Below are 23,717 nucleotides of genomic sequence, written 5' to 3' on the forward strand. Positions count from 1 at the left end.
GCATGAACATGTTATGCAAAGCACCACCGAGTTAGGCTAGGTCACATGTAACTGACTTACATTGCCGCTACTTCATCATCACAGTCTACACAGACGATTGATTTGTAGCATGAACATGTTCTGCAAAGCAACGCCGAGTAGGCTAGGTCACATGCAACTGACTTACATTGCCGCTACTTCATCATCACAGCCACATGCAACTGACATTGCCACTACTTCATCATCACAGCCTACACAGACGATTGATTTGTAGCATGAACATGTTCTGCAAAGCACCACCGAGTTAGGCTAGGTCACATGTCACTGACTTACATTGCCCCTACGTCATCATCGGAGCTCGCAGCCTACACAGACGATTGATTTGTAGCATGAATATGATCTGCAAAGCACCACCGAGTTAGGCTAGGTCACAGGCAAAGGACTTACATTGCCGCTACTTCATCATCACAGTCTACACAGACGATTGATTTGTAGCATGAATATGATCTGCAAAGCACCACCGAGTTAGGCTAGGTCACAGGCAACTGACTTACATTGCCGCTACTTCATCATCACAGTCTACACAGACGATTGATTTGTAGTATGAACATGTTCTGCAAAGCAACGCCGAGTAGGCTAGGTCACATGCAACTGACATTGCCACTACTTCATCATCACAGCCTACACAGACGATTGATTTGTAGCATGAACATGTTCTGCAAAGCACCGCCGAGTTAGGCTAGGTCACAGGCAACTGACTTACATTGCCGCTACTTCATCATTACAGCTGCCTACACAGACGATTGATTTGTAGCATGAATATGTTCTGCAAAGCACCGCCGAGTTAGGCTAGGTCACATGTAACTGACTTATATTGCCGCTACTTCATCATTACAGCTGCCTTCAAATACGATTGATTTGTAGCATGAATATGTTCTGCAAAGCACCGCCGAGTTAGGCTAGGTCACATGTAACTGACTTACATTGCCGCTACTTCATCATTACAGCTGCCTTCACAGACGATTGATTTGTAGCATGAATATGTTCTGCAAAGCACCGCCGAGTTAGGCTAGGTCACATGCAACTGACTTACATTGCCGCTACTTCATCATTACAGCTGCCTACACAGACGATTGATTTGTAGCATGAATATGTTCTGCAAAGCACCGCCGAGTTAGGCTAGGTCACATGTAACTGACTTACATTGCCGCTACTTCATCATCACAGCCTACACAGACGATTGATTTGTAGCATGAATATGTTATGCAAAGCACCGCCGAGTTAGGCTAGGTCACATGTAACTGACTTACATTGCCGCTACTTCATCATCACAGCCTACACAGACGATTGATTTGTAGCATGAATATGTTATGCAAAGCACCGCCGAGTTAGGCTAGGTCACATGTAACTGACTTACATTGCCGCTACTTCATCATCACAGCCTACACAGACGATTGATTTGTAGCATGAACATGTTCTGCAAAGCACCGCCGAGTTAGGCTAGGTCACATGTAACTGACTTACATTGCCCCTACTTCATCATCACAGCCTACACAGACGATTGATTTAAAGCATGAACATGTTCTGAAAAGCAACGCCCAGTTAGGCTAGGTCACATGAACCCATAAGGCCAATGTTAAAAAGTTTTGACTTTCAATTTAATTTTTTACGTAATTAGATTTTTGTTGGCAGTTTTAACTGCATTTAACACGTATTAAGGTAGAAATTAATTATTTACAACATTTGAAGGAAATCGTCGGAGCCGTTTTCGATATCTTTGTGCAAGCAAGCATACAAGCATACATACAGTGAGTAAATTAAGTCTGGCACACATTTTTTATCTTTTTTTCTATAGTAGATAGAAGAAATCAATTTGCGGGACTGATCAATAACAAATGTTAGGCACTTTTTACAAATTTTGAAAATAAAAATTCCCTTAAGGGCAAGGGGGGGTTGGGGGTAACTAAAAATTTTCAAATGACAACCCCCATCTTGTGACCCCTCATTTTAAAGGTTTTTGGAAGACAAATTTAACGATGTGTCTGAAAAAAATTTAATGTGTTTCAGACTTAATTCACCCGTTCAACCCTAAGTACATTTTAAGCCGCCATATTAGACAACACATATAACATGCTTACATATAAACACACACATACAAACATAAAAATATACATTATGTTTAAATAACTAAAATTTTTCAGACACATAGTTAAATTTGTCTTCCAAATACCTTTAAAATGAGGGGTCACAAGATGGGGGTTGTGATTTGAAAATTTTTAGTTACCCCCCCCCCCCACCTTACCCTTAAGGGGAATTTTTTCAAAATCATGAAAAAGTGCCAAACATTTGTTCTTACTCAGTCCCGCAAATTAATTCCTTCTATCTACAAAGAGTAAAAAAGATAAGAAAAGTGTGCCATACCTAATCTACCCGTTCAACCCTAAGTACATTTTAAACCGCCATCTTGGATAGGGTGCAAAATTTTTTTTTCCAGACACATCTTTGGATTTGTCTTCCAATGACCTTTAAAATGAGGGGTCACAAGATGGGGGTTGTCATTTGAAAAATTTTAGTTACCCCCCACCCCCCTTGCCCTTAAGGGAATTTTTATTTTTAAAATTTGAAAAAAGTGCCTAATATTTGTTATTAATCAGTCCCGCAAATTGATTTCTTCTATCTACTATAGAAAAAAAGATAAAAAATGTGTGCCAGACTTAATTTACACACTGTATATACAAGCTAACATTGCTCATAAAATAACAAAAAATAAAAAATAAAATTTAATAATAATAAAATAATAATAATAATAATACTATAGTGCATTTTGTAAAAATACTGGCGACAATGGTGGTACTATGTAAGCTACAGTATCAATGAATGATGAAGATTAACATGTACATTGTACAACTTTATGCGGCTATGGGTGACTTGGAAAACTTTTTGTAGCTAAACACTAAAAACAAGGATAGCTTCTGAAAAGTTATAAATCATTTGCAAGAAATGTTGATTATGTCAAACTGTTATGAACAGCGTGATTATTTCTATTAGTTACATAAGACAAGCTTTTAGTTGAGTCTTACAACTCAATGAAAATTTTATATCTGTTATTAGTTTTAAAATAGTAAAACAGGTACTTGACCTTGACAATTGCTCGATTTCGAGCAAGATGTAAACTAGTTCCAGTAAACTAGACTGGTAGCCAACAACACACTCACGCAGAACACCAAGAGGTTTTCATGTGTTCTCCTAACATGATGCATATAATTTGTTTATGGATGTGTGGTACAGCATGGTCATATTTAGAAACGTTAAGATTCTTTTTTTTATTGTCAAATAAAGTTTAAAATTTTATCTCGATCTGGGTTAAACATTTTTGCATTTCAAGTGGCAATTGAAATAGCTCGAGTCAGTGTAGTAGTTTCGTATAGTGTACAGTAGTTGTCAAGTTTCGTGATCGAAGCCAATGAATGTTGGATGAGCGGCACGCGGCGGTACCTCCATCGATTGACACAACCCTCCCCCAACCCCCTTTAAATGTTACCTCCGACCCTCAAACTGACAGATAAGAAGTAAATAAGCTTCAGATAAAAGAAAATCTGCTTGTAAGAAATTCTTATTAGAGTCAAAAGACTAATTTCCCAGGTCAAGTATATTTTTAAAAAGTTATTGAGTTTGTTCGACGCAAATAATAATGCAGGTTTAAGGTTCGAAGTCCGAAGGAAACAGTTCTCTGTTAGTTTATTTGTTGAGTTTAGGGAATTTCAACTCTGGTGAATTATTTGTGTGCGCACGATGCGGGAATTAAAATAACAATATCCCTGGCTGTACAATACAAATGTAAACGGCAAGTTTGCACTGTGCCTAGTGACGTCACGTTTACAAGTAGTGCAATGAGGATCCGGAAGCTCCAATGTACTGTATGTGTGAACATCGGCGCGTAACTACTGTAGTGGTTGCCGTCATGTCAGACTTCAATTTGGGGAAACAATAACTATCCTTTTCTTCCTCGCAGCTATCGACGCGATTATGTTTATACCTACGGAAAATACTGCTTCGTTTCACTAGTATAAATAGTGGCTGACGTTTAAAGGCAAGCTGCAGTTCGACAACTCTATTATCCTGATTCGACCACTCCACTCTGAATCTAGAATAAACAATTTTTAAACATCAATCAAACGTTACCATACTTTGTTTTGCTTCATTAAATTACTATTATCTAATCAAATTTCAAGTCAGTGATGTAGGACGTGGCCGAACTTACACCTTTCACATCAAAAAACGTTTTTTCCGAAACATTCTTTAAGTTATTAAATCTAATGAGTTGTTTATATTTACAAGTCCCTGCTTTTGTTATCGCTCAGGTTGTCACGTTATCGTTTTCACGCGGTTTTCCATACAACCGTGGAAGTGGCTCATTGAGTTTTATTTTATCTTGGTTCTTCCCTTTAACAAAAAACCCTCGAGATACATTTTAATTGGAGCGGTGGAGGGTGGATAGGGAGGCTTCGCAGATCCAATTACGCCCTTACTTTTCATGGTAAGCCGTGCACCGTCCACCATCCACTGTCCACAATCCACTTTCAACCCTATACCTCCCACCAATCCCTCATGTCCACTACTCCCAACCCGCCCACTGTCCACAATGCAATAACTGCCCCATAATCCACCTTCCATCAAATGTTCACAATTCATAATCAACCTTCCGTCAAAATGTCCACAATCCATCCACTATCCCTAATCCACTTTCCGCCAACCGTCCGCAATTCAACCATCGTCAATGTTGTACACATGACGGCGTAACACCGACGATCAAGGGATGGAGGTATACTTATCTCGCACGAGGCTCCTGGCTCTAAACTGAAATGCCACAACAAAGAAACAACGCCTAGAAAAAGATTCTTAAATCAATTTAATATTAAGAAGATATTTAATCAGAACCTACCACAACATTTACATTTGCGTGCATTCAATTTTGAAATTGTTCGAATAACCTACATTTTACTTTTTCATTTTTGCATTTAAGTATTGTGAGTGTGTGTAGTGTGTAGATTATTTACTTAGTAATTTTCAACAATAGCGTAGAGTCTAGCCCCTTATACAACGATGACGGTAAGAGCGAATAAAGGGGCCGTCCTTTTTCCCTTATCATAAAAAGGTGTTTGGAACGAGGTGGTAGACAGGCGATGAACGGACGAAGTGATTACGGCGGAAATGGCAGGGGATGGTGACGGGGCTGGAGATTGAAACATTGACATCTCTCCACAACTGCGTCGACACAAACTGGATTTCACAAACAGCAGAGAACATTGGCACTACTGTACTGCAGAAATAGATTGTAACTCCTTGTGCTCCTTTCATGCTATACTATACGATTTCACTCGTCCAAGAAGTCAAATGATAGGCAGTATGAGACCTCTCTCATAAGTTGGTTACAAACTGGACCGGGCATATTTATACAATTTGTGAAATTTACAAATTACGTCAAATTGAAATAGCAAAATACTAGGCCTACTTGTAAAAATAATCAATACCCCCGCCGCAGCAAACCTGCAGACTAAGCGAATTTCCATTTGCTTTATTGGATTTACACAAACATGTCTCTTTTAAAAATATCACATTTATTCCCTAGGCCTATTTAAATAACATTAATTTAACGTGTACTTAGGTTTACTTAGGTAAAAATGTTTGTTTTTTTTTGTAAAATGTTAATAGTTTGGAATGAAATGAATGCATTTTCCAAATTTGATCAAAATATGTTCATATACAAGCAAACTACAACAGTTTACTTATTCTCCATAAGAATAACATGGGAATTTTAAATTTACAGTTATTTAGAATTTTCTCCGTAACCATTAGGCGCATAAAAACGCTTCATTATACTAAATTATTTGTTTTTTAAGCTCTACAAAATGGGTTGGAAAGAAAATGTTAAATTTTAAGTTTTTAGGGTTAATAATGGGCAAAAACCAATTTTTACCCCATAAAACCCCCCATAAACACTTGTTCCCATAGTCCTATCATGCTGGTTCGCGAACTCGTTCGAATAAACATAGGTTTACATGTTTGTACCAAATTTCATCAAAATCGGATGAGTTTTGCTCGAGTTAGCGCGCTAACGGACACATATATAAATAAATAAATATATAAATGAATAAATAAATAAATATATATATATATATAAATTTGAACGGATGGTGTTTTTGGCCTCTAGGGACCTCAAAACGAAAAAGTAAATCGGTCCCGGGTCCAGGTCTTACCATGAGTAGGCCTACTACGGTAATAGCTTATTCCGTATATGGGTAATTCGCTAATAATTTTTTTTTCATAATAGCAGCCATTATAATTGTTACAACGTAAATGACTTAACAATGGCTGATTTAATAAAAATAACCACGCCGCAGCAATCCTGCACACTAAGCGAATTTCCATTTACCTAGCTGAATTTCTACTAAAATATTCCTTTAAAATCGTAATATTTATTTCCTATTCAAATAACATTAATTTTAACGAGTACTTAGGTTTGCTGTTACAGGGGAGGTAATGAGTTGTGTTTTTATAGAAATTTGGATAGCTTATTTTAGTATGAAATAAACAAAATTGCAAATGTGATTGAAATACAGTTTATCCATAAACAAGCAAACTACAACAGTTAATCATTTATCTATCTATCTACCTATCTATATTATTATACAATTGAAGTGGTGTCTGCCCGTCTGTCTGTCACGACTAAAATACAAAACCGATACAGCCAAAATTAAGCACAACAATGAATGGTCCACATCTAGAAATGTCATTGATGGTCGGGTCCCTGAGTTCCCTTATTATTAACTTAAGTCATTATTAACTTCCCTCGGGTTAGTTCCTCTCGGGCTACTCCCCTTGGATGTCCAAAGTTTTGAGGTTATATGGCATTTACTTATTGTTCAACATATTTAAAGAACAGATTGTAAAGTAGACAAATACAAAAAAAGTTTATTTTGTACAACTGTGTTTTTGGCCTCTGAGAACATCAAAACAAACAAATAAATCGGTCCCGGGTCCAGGTTTACCATAAGACCCGCAGTAATAGTGTTTCCCTGTATGGGAAATTGACTAAAAACCTAAATTGGTTTATATTGTATTTGACTTAAAACAAATTTCTTAATGAGAAAACAACTAAGATAGTTTTTTTCAATAATTAGATACCGATTTTTTTTTTAAATTTGTCAATTAAATTATCTATATTTTATATGGAAAGGTGGTTGACAATTAATTGTCTAAAAAGAAATTACAGTATTCTAGTTCTTTTTTTCATAAAGCTGTACCTCTACAGCAGTTTGCTTCAATTAAACGTAGTCTTATTTATATTGCCTATTAATTGAATTTAAATGCCTGATAGCTTTTTTCTTTAACATATTTTCTATAAGAGGTAACTGAGATGTATATTATGAAATAATTATATCTCATATATTGTTAGTTCCTATTTTTGTCTATGCTATTAAAGTATTAACACGGACAGTAAAGATATAAACATTAAAACCACATTTAGATCGATCAAGAAAACCGATTTGATCTAAAGTTGATCTACCGGTAGTCTAGAGTAATGAAGATAACATGGAGGAATCGTGTAATAAAGAACCCATTATATGCTTGCCAATGCATATGTTTTGCATTATAATGTTATTACACTACTACCTGTTCCCCGTCGGCTTCACCCGACATTGCCTTCATAATTTAGTATAGATCGTGTGTCCCATACAATTTTCAGTTCATATTGGTACATAGCCCCGCATGCAAAATAGTACAGTGTTAACAAATATAACAGCTTTGATACATTCACGTGTCAATTAATTCGGGGAAAGAATTTAATATTACTTATCACATTATTAATATTTAATTCTCTACTATAGTAGTTTCTGTTTCACTTCAAACCTTGTTACTTTTTTTTTAATTTCCCGTAAGTATTGATGGATACCCAACAAATAATTACTATGTAAAACCATTGACCATGGTAAAACCTACTTCAGTGTTATTTTGGTTTAAGATTAATACAGTTGTGGCGTCAAACCTATGATTTCAACACGAAACCTGTAGCAATGTACGGTTGAGAGGTGCGAACTGGTCCTGGTGGTATATCGCGGGGCTTCGGACCCCGAGGTCCCAAGCACAAAACCAGCCAATCACCAATGGATTTTATCTAGACATATGTGATAATACCGCAACCCTCCAAGGCTCTATGACCCACCCAGGACTAGCCTGCAGTAATGTGTGTGCAGTTCCCGGCTAGAGCCTTACGTCCTAGGATGTGAAGGTGGGACATAAAATAATTTACGATTTGGATTCTAAGCGCATGTATAGGCCTACTGTGCGAGTGATCTCTGTGGTGCGGTCATGCAACATGTCATTGAGTCATTATAGTTTATAGAGTAAGAGTACAAAGGCCTGACTGGGAATCATTATAAAAGGGTGAATTTGTTCTTCATCAAGCTGCTCTCCCATCGATGCATCGCCATATATGCATTGATGGTGCACCACGTATTGCCTATTCGTGCTGAATACGGAACAGTGAAATTTGTGTTAACTCAAATATTTTCGTTAGCGTTTATATCTAACCACAGACAATAGAGTTCCTTAGTCTATGATCTAACTCATAAAGTGTATTGTGTATGCCTACTTAGATACTTAAAAATAGAATATGATTATTGGATTTGTTTGTTAAAATCTATTTAGGGGAGGAATTGCTAAAGTTAATGTTACATAATATGGTGATAGCATTCATGGGAAGGCAGGAGCCCCCCCCTCCCACTGGGGTCGATAGCGTCGTGACGTCACTTTGACGTCATCGTCTGTCCCCTGCTGTGACGTCCGTCCCGGTCTTGGCTAACATCTTTTTGAGATGTACGATGTGCTAGAAGTGTTATTAGCGAGTTTTCCATATAAGGAAGACGTTATTACATATAGTATAGCATGTCTCACGATAGACATAGACCCAGGACCGATCAACTTTTTTGTTTTGATGTTGATGGACCGGATTTTGGACCATATCCGGTCAAATTTATTTATAACAGGCTAAACATATGTCCTTCAGATCGATAACTCGAGTAAAAAACATCCGATTATGATTAAATTTGGTACAATTATGTAAACTCACATTTATTCAATCGCTTTGCAATCCAGCAGTGGGACTATGACTACTGTGTGGGAACTGGGAACTGGGTTATATGGGGTGAATAGATTTTCCACCATTTTTGAACCTCAAACCATAACTTTGCTGCTATTTCTTTTCTTCCCATCTTGTAGAGCTTACAAAAATAATTTAGTGTTGAAACCTGCTATAAGCCTATAAAGGCTACAGAGGAAATTACAAAACCTGTGAATTTAAAATGCTTAGGCTATTATCCTTATGGAGTAAACTGCTTCAATTTGTCCTGTTTACCGAACTATTTGGATTAAAATTGGGTAATTTACTGAATTCATACTAAGCTTTATTGACATTTCACTAAACACACACTTTGTCACCTTGCCTGTATCAGCAAACTATGAGTACGGTAGGTACCAAACCTATTGATTTTAAATTGTTAAAAAATATCAATTTAGAGCACTGCCTTTTCTTTGTAAACATATGTTCTTTTCAATTTAGAATTGTTTCCATCTAATTACTTGTCATTCCTCTGTTCTCACAATCAAGTATATCTAGAAATTTAAAAAATCAGATTCTGTAGGTGAGTAAAAATTTAAAAACGTACGTTTTCAAGAAAAGGAATTAATAATATTTTTTTTCTTTTTCCGAATGTTTTTGATTTTGTTTATTTCATTGCCATTTGAAGTTTCATAAAATGTCTATGGTAACACAATATCTTTGGTGGTTTTAGCGAATTTCCCTATAGGGAAGTAGCTATTGCCGTAGGTGGCACGGTAAGACCTAGACCCGGGACCGATTTACTTTTTCATTTTGATGTCCCCAGAGGCCAAAAACACTATTCGTTCAAATTTTTATATATGTATATATATATATATATATATACAGGGTGTTTTTTTAAAAACTTGCATCTTTATTTATGTAAAAACCGCAATAGATAGAAATATGCAGTTTGCAGGAATCATCTATTGACGTAGGGGGACCAATTGTTTTGAATTCAACGTTACATTCACATTCCCCCCCTTTCCCCCCCTGCCCCCAACTTAATTTTTTTAAATAGCAAGGTACCCCTTGTGACATATTAAATAAAAGAGCATGAAAAAAGAAAAAGTTTGATGAAAAAAAATTGAAAATCGGTTAATAAATTTGTGAGATATTCCCCCCCCTTACCCCCCCGGAACTAATTTTTTTTTTAATAGCAAAGTACCCCTTGTGACATATCAAATGAAAGAGCATGAAAAAAGAAAAATTTTGGTGAAATTTATGTTTCATTTGATATGTCACAAGGGCGGGTACCTTGCTATTAAAAATCAAGTTATGGGTAGGGGAAAAGGGGGGTGATTATCTCACAAATTCATGAGCCGATTTTAAATTTTTTTTCACCAAAAATTTTCTTTTTTCATGCTCTTTCATTTGATATGTCACAAGGGGTACTTTGCTATTAAAAAAAAATTAAGTTCCGGGGGGGTGAGGGGGGGAATATCTCACAAATTTATGAACCGATTTTCAATTTTTTTTCATCAAACATTTTCTTTTTTTATGCTCTTTTATTTGATATGTCACAAGGGGTACCTTGCTATTTAAAAAAATTAAGTTGGGGGCAGGGGGGGAAAGGAGGGGGATGTGAATGTAACGTTGAATTCAAAACAATTGGTCCCCCTACGTCAATAGATGATTCCCGCAAACTGCATATTTCTATCTATTGCGGTTTTTACATAAATAAAGATGCAAGTTTTTAAAAAAACACCCTGTATATATATATATATATATAGACTTATATATATATATATATATATAGACTTATATATATATATATATAGACTTTTATATATATATATATATATATATATATATATATATATATACGTCCGTGAACGCGATAACTTGAGTAATTTTTGTCCGATTTTGATGAAATTTGGTTTAAAGGTGTAAAGCGGGATAAACTTGAATGAGTTCGCGAACCAGCACGATCGGACCATGGGAACGGGGCTTTACGGGGGGTTTTATGGGGTAAAAATTGGTTTTTCTCACTTTTGACCCTCAAAACACAAAATTTCCCAATTTCTCTTTAGACCTTTTTAAAGAGCTTAAAAAAACAAATAATTTAGTATATAAAAGTATTTTTGTTCGAATATTAGTAACGGAGAAAATTAAAAAAATTGTAAATTTAAAATTCCCATGTTATTCTTATGGAGAAAATTGTCAAATGTTGTAGTTTGCTTGTTTATGAATATATTTTGATCAAACTTGGCAAATTTATTTATTTTGTACTAAGCTATCAATATTTTACTCAAAAACACACTTTATTAGTTTCCTTGTAGCAGCAAACCTAGGTACTCGTTAAACCTAATGTTATTAAAATATATTTAACTGAAAATCAATTCAGACAAATGGAAATTCGCTTAGTCGGCAGGTTTGCTGCGGCGGGGGTATTTATTAATACAGCATCTTTTATGGAAAAACACAAAATTCTGTCACGACTATAACGAACGTAAACATTAATATTAAAAAAAGTTAATGGTATTTTTATAAATATGTTTTGCTGTAGATAGATTTAGTTTTAGGGCCATTTTGCAATAAACAGCTCACTAAGCTTTTGGTATATTTGGTATTAAAAAAAAAAACTAAAAAAAACTAAACAAATTTAAAAATTTTATTTGGCTCTGTTCTTGTGACAGCATTAAGCTACTTCCATTCCTACGAATTTACCCACTTGTTAACCTAGAGACTAATACCACTATTATCTATGATAGTTTATAGAGAGTCATGCTTTGCATTTGCAAAGGCAGAGGACACGTTTTAAGAAAATTTTGTTTACTATAATTTACGGTATACTATAGTATAGCATCTACTATAGCCATAATGTTCTACCACTGCACCTAAACAATAGAAAAAATTTAAGTTCTCACAGCTTTTTGTTTTGCTGCTTTGGTTCAAATTAGCTGTTGTCATAAACGCAAAAAGAATTAATAGTGCTGCACCCTGTTAGTAAACCTTATAACCTTTTAATGCTATTGAATATCATAAAACCAACTTGTGTAGTTGAAACAGCTGCTCCTAGCTAAATTCACTGCAGTAGGAGAGAATAAACTTTTCTGTCCGGCAGAGACTTAATTTATATGAAAAATTTTTGGAAAAGAACAAATTAACTAAAAATTAATAAACTATAGCAAGGAGGACTGGAGGGGATTAGGGAAGGTCTGCCCCAGGCAAGCTACAGTGGGATCAGGCAAGCTATAGTGGGAACAGACAAGCTATAGTAGGATCAGGCAAGTTATAGTGGGATCAGGCAAGCTATAGTGGGAACAGACAAGCTATAGTGGGATCAGGCAAGCTATAGTGGGAACAGGCAATCTATAGTGGAAACAGGCAGGCTATAGTGGGATCAGGCAAGCTATTAATATTGGAAATGACAAAAAGTCCAAAAGCATAATCTAATTGAGATTGATGTACCTATAAATATACCCTTTAAAAAAATGTTGATGCTAAAAGTATTCTGTAGTGCTTACCACAGAATAAAAAACTTCAAAAAGCAAAAAGTTTGATCTGATAAAATTGAAAATTCTGAAATGTTGTGAATGTTCACAACTAACCCAGCTGTCCATGGTCCAAAGAACCAGCTGATTACAGTCACAATAGTCAGTAATAAAGCTGTCATCTCATTCTTCTAACATTCGTCCTTTGCTCGGCTTAGTCATAAAATATACACTTGCTCTGATATGTCAGCATCGTATGGATCTACATTATATATTAAACTGTTTCTAAAAACTACAGTTGTGTGTGCGCCAGTTCCTTTGTAGGGTTGGCAGTAACTGGAGTTATGCAGACACGTTAATCGGATGAGAGAAGCCGCAAAAGATCAGATACCCTCCGCACGACTTCTCTGTAACAATAAAACTCTTCTGGTTACTAACATTTGTTGAACTATCTTGCCAACGAACATTTAAATAACATTATAATTGGCCGAATAAAAATAACTAAGTCAAGGAAGTTTTGTGAACTTAGATGGTTTGGACAAAACAAAATGCCTGTGATAGGTGCAGAGTGCCTATTTATTTTATGTGGTTACGAAATTCTCTTCGTAATATAAATATTGTTATGATTTATCAATACTACATGTCAAGAAATAAGACTGTAGTATTAAGGCAAAAATGTGGTTCAGATTCCGCTATAAACTGTATGTCCCTTTCCCTTAGTTGCCATTGACTGTATGGACTATTAATTAACAAACAGTCCTGTCTAAGGAAGGAACACGTCCTTAGTCAGTAACAAGACTACAAGATCTCGTCAATCATCCTACACTCATCTCCATTCATACTTTGCTTAAAATACTGGTACCTACCTTCAAATGGTCGCCATTTCAATTAAAAGTATTAAAGTATAATGTCTGTACCAATGTGACTCTTTTAAGCACATAGGTTTCCTTGCCAAACTCAGCAGATGGCTGCACTTGATCCTTGTGTGTTCAGTTAGTGCCCACCTTAACTCTTCAAAACGATCCATTGATCACATTGATGTTGTGCAGGTGTGGAGTCCATCATCTGCTACCATTGCAACTCTGCCTATGACCCTCGCTGTGGTGATCCATTCGACCCTTACAGTCTGGGGAAGATTAATTGCTCCATGCAGCCTCCCCTAGAGCACCTGCCATACATGGAGCCCACTGTCTGTCGCAAGAATGTCCAGAAAGGTATTTTATGAATCGTTGTCTTAATGTTCTGTAGTAAAAGCAGGGCTGCCAGTTGATGAGCTTAATTTTTCAGCAAATAGCAGCTCTTATACTTATGTTACTTATGTAATAAACTGAAAAAAAAACATTTAGACCTACCTAACAACACACCATCCAGTTGGTTAGCAATTACTGTACACAAGAACTCTGTCTCTCTCTCTCTTTCTCTCTCTCACACACACACAGGTGTAAAAATACAATAGTAGTACACATTCCTTGTTCTGCTTCAAACTGAAACGACTATAAAGCAATTCTATGTAATGAAAAAAGCCCAGCTGGTTAGAGTATTCAGTATAATAGACCTTCTGTCCTGCCAACCACCAATGGAAATTCAATGTGTAATATATTATGGTTTTAACCCGGTGATCCCGAGCCCACCCTGAATTGAGAACCCATTCACCGTGTATTAAAATTAAAATATAATACTTTAATGTCCTTTGTCCATCATCATAAAGTAATATAGTTTATTCAATAAGGTGAAGGGTCTCTGTTTAGTAATCTCTAAACATGCCCCACTTTGTGTATGGACTGACTGGGCTATAGCCCAGAGCGCCAAAAATTTATAGCGCCAATTAAAAAAAAAAACATGTAAATCACAACAATTCTATGGAAGAGGGACTAGATGTTCTATTTCAATTCCAAATTCAGTTTGTCAACTGTCTTTAGCTGCAAAGGCTGCAAAGCGTCACTTTCAACATATTTTTGCAAGCTATAACTAGGATAGTTTAGAAAACTTAACTGCATGCATCTTAGTCCCTCGTCTAGCATTTGGATACCAAACTTGGTTCTAGAAAACCATAAGCTTGGTCAAGCAAGCAGTTAGTTAATTGAATCCATTATTTTGCATTAGTTCTCTTTCTATTCAACCTAGGTGTGTAAAGGCTCTTAACAATGTGCTGTCTTACTTCAAACCTCAAACAAGGTAGTAAGGGATTATTCATCGATCAAATATGAGTGCGTCACCTGTTTAATGCCCCTTAGTATCTGTGTCCACCTACTGTAACTAGAGAATGTTGTTCAAGCAAACAAAAAAGTAGATAGCCAACCACTCAAATAAATATAGTTTCAACATTTCAAATAGATCTTACTCCTTGACTGTTGCAGTATATGGCAAGATCCGAGTTGTGCGTAGCTGTGGATTCATAGAGGACCCCGACAGAGAAGAGAAGTCCTGCGTGAGGAGGTCGGGGACCCACGATGTGCAGATGCTGTATTGCGCCTGCAAGGGTGACATCTGCAATCCTGCCTCCACGACAATAGCACCCGGACTGCTCATGGTGCTGGCCATGTCTGCTATTGGGGCCAGCGTGTTATAACAGCTCCATTCCTGTTAACACTGGTTCGCTTATTACTGTTGACCGATCTGATCTCAAGGCGTGTGGATGATAGTCGTAACACCGGCTTGCTTCTAGTTCAGGTCACCTAGAATTACGAAATGATTTTATACTTTGAGTTCATTGCTCTTTTTTGTTAAACCTCCTTTAAAATACACTGTAGGCAATTTGTTGTAGATATTAAACAAAGAGTACCTCAAAAATCCTCTACAGTAGGTATATCAAAATATAGATGTGCAATAGTTTTAACAGTTTTAGCATTTTTTAGTCAAAAGTTGTTGCTTTATGATGCAAGAATATGTTTAAATGTAAAATAAATTTTAAGTCAGGTGGTTTGGCAAAATCATCAGTTGTCTTTTTGCAGGAAGTTATTAGTTTTTAGCACATACCTAACGTGCCAGTAAAACCCCACCTGAGATAGTATGAAAATCCATTTGAGAAGAAGGTCAAAACATCATGAAACTATATTTCATGCTTATATCCATCAAATTTTGGTTTATTGTTTGGGTTTTTGCCTATTTAATCACTGCCATTGTTGATAATGAGTGTTATTTTCACTTGTTCATTTGTTATTTATCCTTTCCTCAACAACCAAATGGAGGTCAAGTATGAACAAATGAATTGAGTATACAATTACTTTAGTTGTCAACCAAAGAAAAACTCCAAGAATATGTAGATCTAGAAAGTGAGTTAATTTTAAATTGTAATTGTTCACATTCTCAATAGGAACACTATTGAGTGATATTTTAACAGAGTGTTTAAAGTAATGTAATATCAAATAATACTTTAACATACCTTCAGTTTTGTAAAGATCCTTGCTACAAGTAGTTTAAAAAAACACAAGATATTGGTAAATATAAAACTAATGAAAACTATCAGTCCACAGAAATGTTTTAAAGCATTTGAGTGTTACCTGAGTAGCTGAGAAACTACTCATAGATGAGATGCCTTGCCATACCTCTGCTATTTTCCTACACTAACACAACTGTATATATTTTTTCAATCCTAGTTGTAAGAGTGTTATTGTCAGTTCTATACTTGTGTTGTGTGCGTTTGTATGTTAGTGTTTGTGGGAATGAATGTGTACGAGCTAAAAATGATATTGTGCTTTATGGTTACTACCAACAGATTAATTTTGCGATATTTTAAATAACTGACATATTTTGAGTGTTAATTATAATTATCGTAATTTTAGAAGACAGTTAAATCAGTAACATTGACACGAAGACTCTGAAATGAAACAAAACCATTTCTGGAGAATGTTGTTGCATATCATAAAGTGTAAGCTGTAGACGGGACGGACAAACTAATTTAAGAACTCACTTAAAAAGGTGGAGATATGACTATGTAAAGCCTATGAGTGAGTGGTATAAATCAAGCAAGTAGAATTGACTTTATTTTTACCTCAAATTTAGTGACACAGTCACAGTACCTACGTCACCACTTACACATTTCCTCTACTCCCCAGGTGTTGAGAGTCTTTATGGCAATGTTAACGGTTTTTATCTATGTACCTAAGAAAGACGTTTTAAAACATCTTATGTTGATGATAAATATTGTTTTTGTTGTTAAACTAAGTGTATTATACAAATTGCTTTTTTATTTTAATGAGGCTGCTTTATAGAAACATTCAGGGCAATTTGGCTTTCAAAAACCCACATGCTTCCACTCTGTTTGTATTTAATACCTAACCTTTAGGAAGTTAATTTATTGCATTGACTTTAGATTACCTACATTCATTATCAATGTTAATAGCATTCTAGGACCTATGTAGCCTATTATTCAATCATTTTTGTATAATTTTCAACCTCAGGACCTATCGCAAACTCTAAAATTTTTATAAAAACTCTATAGTTACAAATCCAAAAAATACATAAAAATAGCACCACACCATTATTAAAAATCCCTCCCTCAATGACAATGAGACAATGTGGTTAATTTCTACTTAATACATGAACTCACCCTCTAATCTAGACTAGAGTAAGAATAGAATTTAAAGTTATCATTACTAGTAACTAAGAACCACTTTTATTAATATAAAAGAAGACAACACAGTGGCCACTACAGTCCTTCTACCTTATAGGTTTACTGATATGTCATATGAGTTTTTTTAATGGTTTAATACTGTAAATTTTAATATCAACAGCAATGCTTGATGCTCTAATACAGATTTTTCTTCCAACTTCCAAAATAGTTTTCTTTTCAAATTTTCACAAAATTGGTTAACAACGAATAACCATGTAAAAAATAAAATAAAAGATTTCACGTTCTGTTTCAAATAAGTAACAAATTTCATATTTTTTACAATGCATAAAACTAAGATGATATATTTGGAAAAGTGAACAACCATATATCACATTCACACTGGTATTTTAGAGTAATGACAAACAATCATTAATTGGGTTTATCACTACTGTACATCTTATATTTCTCAATTGTAATGTTCTTACAACAGTTTTTTTGTTCTTTCTAACACATCGAAATGGTTGAGGTCCTAGGTATGATAGATGAATTTTACAAAAAATATTGTATTTGCTACTATAATTTTGTATAATAACTTTGTAAGTAGGCTTTTGTAAGTTAAGTTTTAACTTTGTTGTAAATGTTTAATAATTCCATCCATAGCTTGAATTAGTTGTAATTAATATTACTCATAAAGTAGTTGTGTTTCAATGCTAACAAGTGATGAATAATAATCTAACAGTTGTTTCATGACCGTACCGTGTTTTAATTATTCTTAGTATATTAAAAGTAGTCTCTATTTATTTATTTAATTAAATTAACTTATAATCATTTTAAAAAGTTAACAATTTTCAACTCTTCCTCTTGTAATGTGAATTTTCAGTTTTAATCCTAAAAATAGGTGTTATTTCTAAATAAAAATCACTAAATTTACCACAGATCAGAGTAAGACTATTTTAAGTGGCTAGTTGATAATTTAAAATAAAGAATTTATTTAAGATTACTAGTTTGCTCATAGTTAAGTACCCAGTATTCAGGATTTATTTCTAGGGATTAAAAAAAAATATCTAGTAGTAGTATAATAATAAATACTTTGGCCTCATTGGGTTTCTCTCAATGTGGGGATCACTACCACCTATTGCTAGAGGAATTAAAAAAAACTGCTTTAACGGAAAACTGAATTTGCACCTCAGTTTCAATAAAAAAAAAAATCAAATGGTAATTTAATTTCACTAAACTAGGATGAATTGATAAATAGCCATTGGTTAGAGGAATCCCAGTGAAAGGGGTAGAGTAATTGGTAATATGAACATGGGATTAATTACTGTTAAAGTAGACAATCAGAATTCAGAATTCCGAGAGACCCAAGATGAATTACACTCTATTTCCCATTGAACATTTATTATTGATTGGCTAAGTAAAACCAAGGAGAAACTCTAAAATTAGGTTATAACATTCATAATTGTTTAGAAGGACCACAAATTGACACTTATTACACTTCTTTTAGATAAATTTGATCTCTATGGTTTGATTTTGGACTTTTATCAGCTGCAGGGTGCATGTAGCCAAGTCAAAAGTAACCTATCACTCAATTTTGTGCTATGATTTGTTCAGTTTTTAAAGTTATACCGAGTCAAGTTATTTTTGTGACAAGTGTTCCTCACAACTGTTTCCGCAGCAATTAATAGCAATGTTGTGACCAAAGATAACTAAATCTGACTATTTGTACTCCGTAGCTCACTGGGTCAAAGCATAAGATAGTATGGTTTTATTATTACCGACAATAAATCAAACTTTTATCAGAGTGTCAGCTATATCAGCTACAGTAGTTAAATTGTATTTCCTTTATTGTTTAGGTAGTTTAAGAAGCTTGACAACCAATGTGGTGTATTTGTGTCTTTGCAATTCCTACTAAAAATGATTTTTTTGTTACTCCAAAAACCTAGTGTAAAAATTTTAGTGTCAGAATTTCCCTTGATACTGGCTTAGTTTTTCTGTCTGCCATTGTGGACATGTGCTTGGTAATTATTATATTTATTACTTGTACAAACTTTTGCCATTTGTAGGTTTAACATTGCTTTGCTAGGAAAACTTTGTATGTTTTATTACTTACGACCCCTGTGATCCCCCATCATATCAACAGTTTTGTACATTTCAATAAAACACCAATGACAACATTAATGACGATGTGATACATTACGGTAAATGTGACTTTATTTTGATGTTATCAGTGTTAGTCCTAATAATTAATTGATATACAGTTACATTATGGAGCACAAAACAATCCACGTGAAAAAATTCTGATAAACAAAATACCTATAGAACATTCTTATTCTTATAATTTTAAAACTTCCATGGGTACTATGTTCTGTTACTATTCTTAAAGTAGGTTTAAATCAAGAAACACTTAATTCTCTTCAACCTCTACCCCGTTCAAAGTATCTGTATAGTGAATAGTTTGAATTATATTGCAAGAAAATTTGTTGTTACGAATCTCAAGTTTTGTGCTCCCAGAGAGAATTTTGAGATAATCAAAATTAATTTATATCAATTAATATTGGTGACATTAGGTTGTAAACTTATAAGCTATACTGATAAATTCTAAATGTTAAGATAAACAGATCTCATGTTTATACTGTTTGGGCACTGGGCGACTGGGCTGTTAGTAAGGTTACATGAACATGAAGCCTCATCTCCTTGCAGGCAATCCTATAAAATAGTTCCTTTACATATGTACTCTGGAAGTGTTTTTTTTTATTATTATTATTAGGCCTTTACACAATTTATTTGTTAAAAGTAAACCAGACTACTCACCATTAAAAAGTATAATATACCAGTTGTTTTAGTAGAGTGGAAATCATCAATACTTCATAGACTTTGCTACCTCTTTTTGATTTTAACAATTACTATAGCCAAGCTAATACAATAATAAATTTCTGCCTTTACAAAACCACAAGTTTGTAGCACAACCGTGTAAATGTTTAAAGCGTGTGATCATGAGACCTGTGTTTCTTACCGGTTTCTTACCGTTTTTCATTGGTTCATGGCATCAATTTTCTTTTATATGTTTAGATTTTAATCTTTGTTTACTGTAAAAGTGTAAATGTATTTATATCATGTTGCATTAGTACTGTAAAATAAAGGACATCCTATTAATTATTAATAAGATCCATTTCATCAGCTTTACATTTATAGCTTGTATTTATTGCCTTAGATTACTTTAAAATAAAGTACTGATATGTGTACACTTAAGTGAAGCTGGTTAAATTTTATTGATTTGAATGAAATTTGTTTAACTATTCTAAAAGTATCCAAGCAATAAATTTGGTAGATAATTAATTTAAGCTATGTCTTAATATTCCTTTAAGATTTTCCTTAGCCTGCAAAAGTAAAAAAAAACAAAAAAAACAGCTCAAAGCAAATTTACTACAGTTTTATATAAGCAATAACAGAAGATTATATTCTTAAACATTTGGAAATTTGCATGTTTAAACAACCAGAAACAACTAATTATATAGCGTTTAAACACTAACGAACTATATATATGTATTGAAAAGTAGAGAGAAACTATCAGGTTTTTACTTACACTTTGACTGAAAATATGGGCCTATTTGGTAAAGTGCAGGGTGGAGGATTTGTGTTTTGTGTAATGATATGACTATAAAGGAGGAATGCTTGCTTAGAAACCCAATACGGTATTTAAAAAAATAGATTTTCCATCATCCTAAATGCTGGTGTGCCACCAATAGAAACAAAAAGAAACTAGATAGTTTACAAGTGCTGGCAAATTGCACTTTTATTTATGATAGTATCGGAGTTAATTTTGTCAGCCAAGTTGATTTATTGCTAAACTTTAGAGTTGGGTCACAGTCTAAAAAATAATAGTGTATAGGCAATGATAATAGGTACTATTTTCATTTAAATACACGTTTCTACAGGTTGCTAAAATTGTCTGCATGAGCATCACTCGCAAGCAAAAAGGGAGCTAATATTCGAAAGAGAGAGAGAGAGAATAGTCATAAATCAGCTGATCTGGTATTTTACATAGAGGGCTGCTTACCGGCCCTAGGGGCGCAAGAGGTTTCTAAGTTTTACGGTTTGTTGGGGTTACAAGGAAGAGAACAATTTTTCCCTCAAGGAAGGGGAGAGAGGGAGGCGCAAATATCTCTCGGACTCGGCCCATAGTGCGTCACATGCAAATACAGTACTTATCTCAGAAATCCGAGTGATACTTCGGTTCATGCTATTTATTGGACTGTTTTTACAACTCCAAGCTACTTTAAGCTGCATACTTTTTTAGCTATCAGTCAAAGACAGGATAGCTAATTACATATAAATAAAAATGTGGACAGTTCAATTTCTAGCCACAGCCACACAAACATTTTCAATATTGTAGATTGAAAGATTGAAGGCAAAGGCATCATAAAACATGAATAAAGATACATTTTAACTTAATGCCCATTCACATATATTACATTCAGGCATTGTTAAAAATGATGTTTGTATGACTGTAGTTTCCTTATCTTAAGCTTTTTAGATTATTGTAGGAAAGAATAAAATCCAATCAATAGTAGAGTATTTCTACCACTAACTCACTTGTTCCATGTATAGTTACAGTACCTGCAGACTAGTGTTGTATCTATTGTATTAGCTTTTTGAACTTAGTGTTGTTATTTTAAAATTTTATCTGCAGTGCTGTTAAGTTAATTGCATCACATAAAGGTTTGTTGACTCACTTTTATTTAAATTAAATATATTTGACAAAGGTTGATTATATAATTTGTAATATGTGTTTAATTTACTATTCCCCAAGAATGCAGACCTACAGCCTCAAAAGCTTAGTTGCTGAGAGTAAGCTAAGTAGTAAAACCAATTTTTGTATTCATTGGCAAAACTAAGAAAACAAGGAAAGGTTCTGTGGGGTCAGAGCTGATTATTGGCTCTGTTGTGCTCTGTTGGACCAGCCTAAGTTGGGAATGGAGGAGGGAGCCTGGAGCATAAGATGTTCCACTTATTCCCACATTTAGACTTATAGGTTATAACAAACATGTGGAATTATAATATCAAATAAATTAAGATAAGAAGAATTAATTTTAAGGAATTAATTAAAAAAACTATCAGACTATAACTATCCAAATATACTAACCAAATGGAATGGATCAAATATCGAAGTTGAGGTACCCTGAACAAGTAGAACGAGGTATCTCTTTACCTAACAATGCTAAAACTTAGGACTTATTTGTTCAGTTTTTTATTCTTATTCCCAAGGGTTTGGTTTAGCGGAAATAGATTTTTGACTGAAAATAGTTTTCTACATCTGTTCCGCTGTTCGAGCAGGGAGTAGGCCTAACTCCCTTATCTGTTCAGTTCAACACCAGCTGTAAACACTGTCTGGCCAGGCTACACAGTGTTGCCTTGATCTGACCCTGTGCCGTGATTTGACGGTACCGTTCAATATACGGTACCATGACTGTACCGTAATGGTCATACGGTAGCTAATCATACAGTGACCAGAAAAAATTGATAGTTGCTGGGTATTAAATAAAACATTTAATTGAGTTTATCTAATTAATTACAGCTCACCTATATTCTATTTATGGTAGTATTTGAGGGTAAAATATCACATTCCCTGCTCCGCATCCCTTCTGCTTTGACGACATACCTGGGGAAAACAATTAAAAGACAAGTTCCATTGCTTAGGTGGATGTAGGGTTTTGGTGGATGTAAATAACACAATAGTTATTTGTGCAACTAGTGAGAAAAGTGAGCAATTGACTCACTCGAGAGGAATGGTTTCTCGAGTGAGGCAATTGTACTTTGAACTCGAGTTGCACATTATACTTTTCCTACAGTTACCATAAAACAAATAAATTTGTGAAGAAACATAACCTATTTTTACACAGAAGTGAACTTTTAATAAAACATTTAATGTGAAGAGACAAATACAACAGTACAACAGCTGACCAGCTGATTTACAGCCAGTGCTGCCAACGCATTTAGCGCGCATATGACGTTGCCTGCGTGTTACGCGCTCACTATTTCGTGCCTTCACGTTGCAAATCTGGAGTGAGACAAAGTAATTAGAGTGAGACTCACTGATGAGCGAATTAGCCACTTTGCTTTCTCAAATCAGTGAGAGAACATGTACATTGTTAGGTAACTGTAGGAAAAAGAATTTTATTTGGGCTCCAACTTTTAGTATTGTCTAGGAAGCAGGCAATCCAGCATCTGTGACAGAGTCTAGGAACTACGTAACAACGTAACGTAGGTAGTGTAGGTAGGTAGAGTTAATGGATTCTGTCGATCTGCCTGAGGCCTGTGTTAAAAGTTGTTCTTCTCTGTTGATTACTGGTTTTTTGATAAATTAAACAACCTGTTCTTATATTGGGACAAGATTGCTCTGTTACAGAGCTAGCCACTGTCCATGTTCATTCCATCTACTCCAGGATTGGAGTACTACTATCAATGAGAAGGGTAGCTTGCGATGTTTACAAGGTTAACTGGAATCAAGAGATATGGGAGTCCACAGTGATCCATTCCAGTTTTTTTTAAGGGAGAGGAGGGAAAATACTTTTACGCACACAGGTAGCCAGCC

The 23,717-nt window shown here is 34.8% G+C and overlaps 1 protein-coding gene across 1 annotated transcript in view; it reads left to right on the forward strand.

The window, feature by feature from the left end:
• The window catches only part of LOC128985734 (uncharacterized), a 34,944-nt gene extending 13,036 nt beyond the window's left edge, over positions 1 to 21,908 (forward strand). The window contains exons 2-3 of the mRNA XM_054405550.1: positions 13,623 to 13,787; positions 14,931 to 21,908. Coding sequence (XP_054261525.1) covers positions 13,623 to 13,787; positions 14,931 to 15,142 — 377 coding nt within the window. The 3' untranslated portion in view covers positions 15,143 to 21,908. The remainder of the gene's footprint in view (positions 1 to 13,622; positions 13,788 to 14,930) is intronic.
• Positions 21,909 to 23,717: the final 1,809 nt, after the last annotated feature.

This window comes from Macrosteles quadrilineatus, unplaced genomic scaffold, assembly GCF_028750875.1.
Source record: "Macrosteles quadrilineatus isolate MER2022 unplaced genomic scaffold, UCM_ALF_1.0 Scaffold_2__2_contigs__length_208266976, whole genome shotgun sequence".
Classification (NCBI taxonomy): Eukaryota; Metazoa; Arthropoda; class Insecta; order Hemiptera; family Cicadellidae; genus Macrosteles; species Macrosteles quadrilineatus.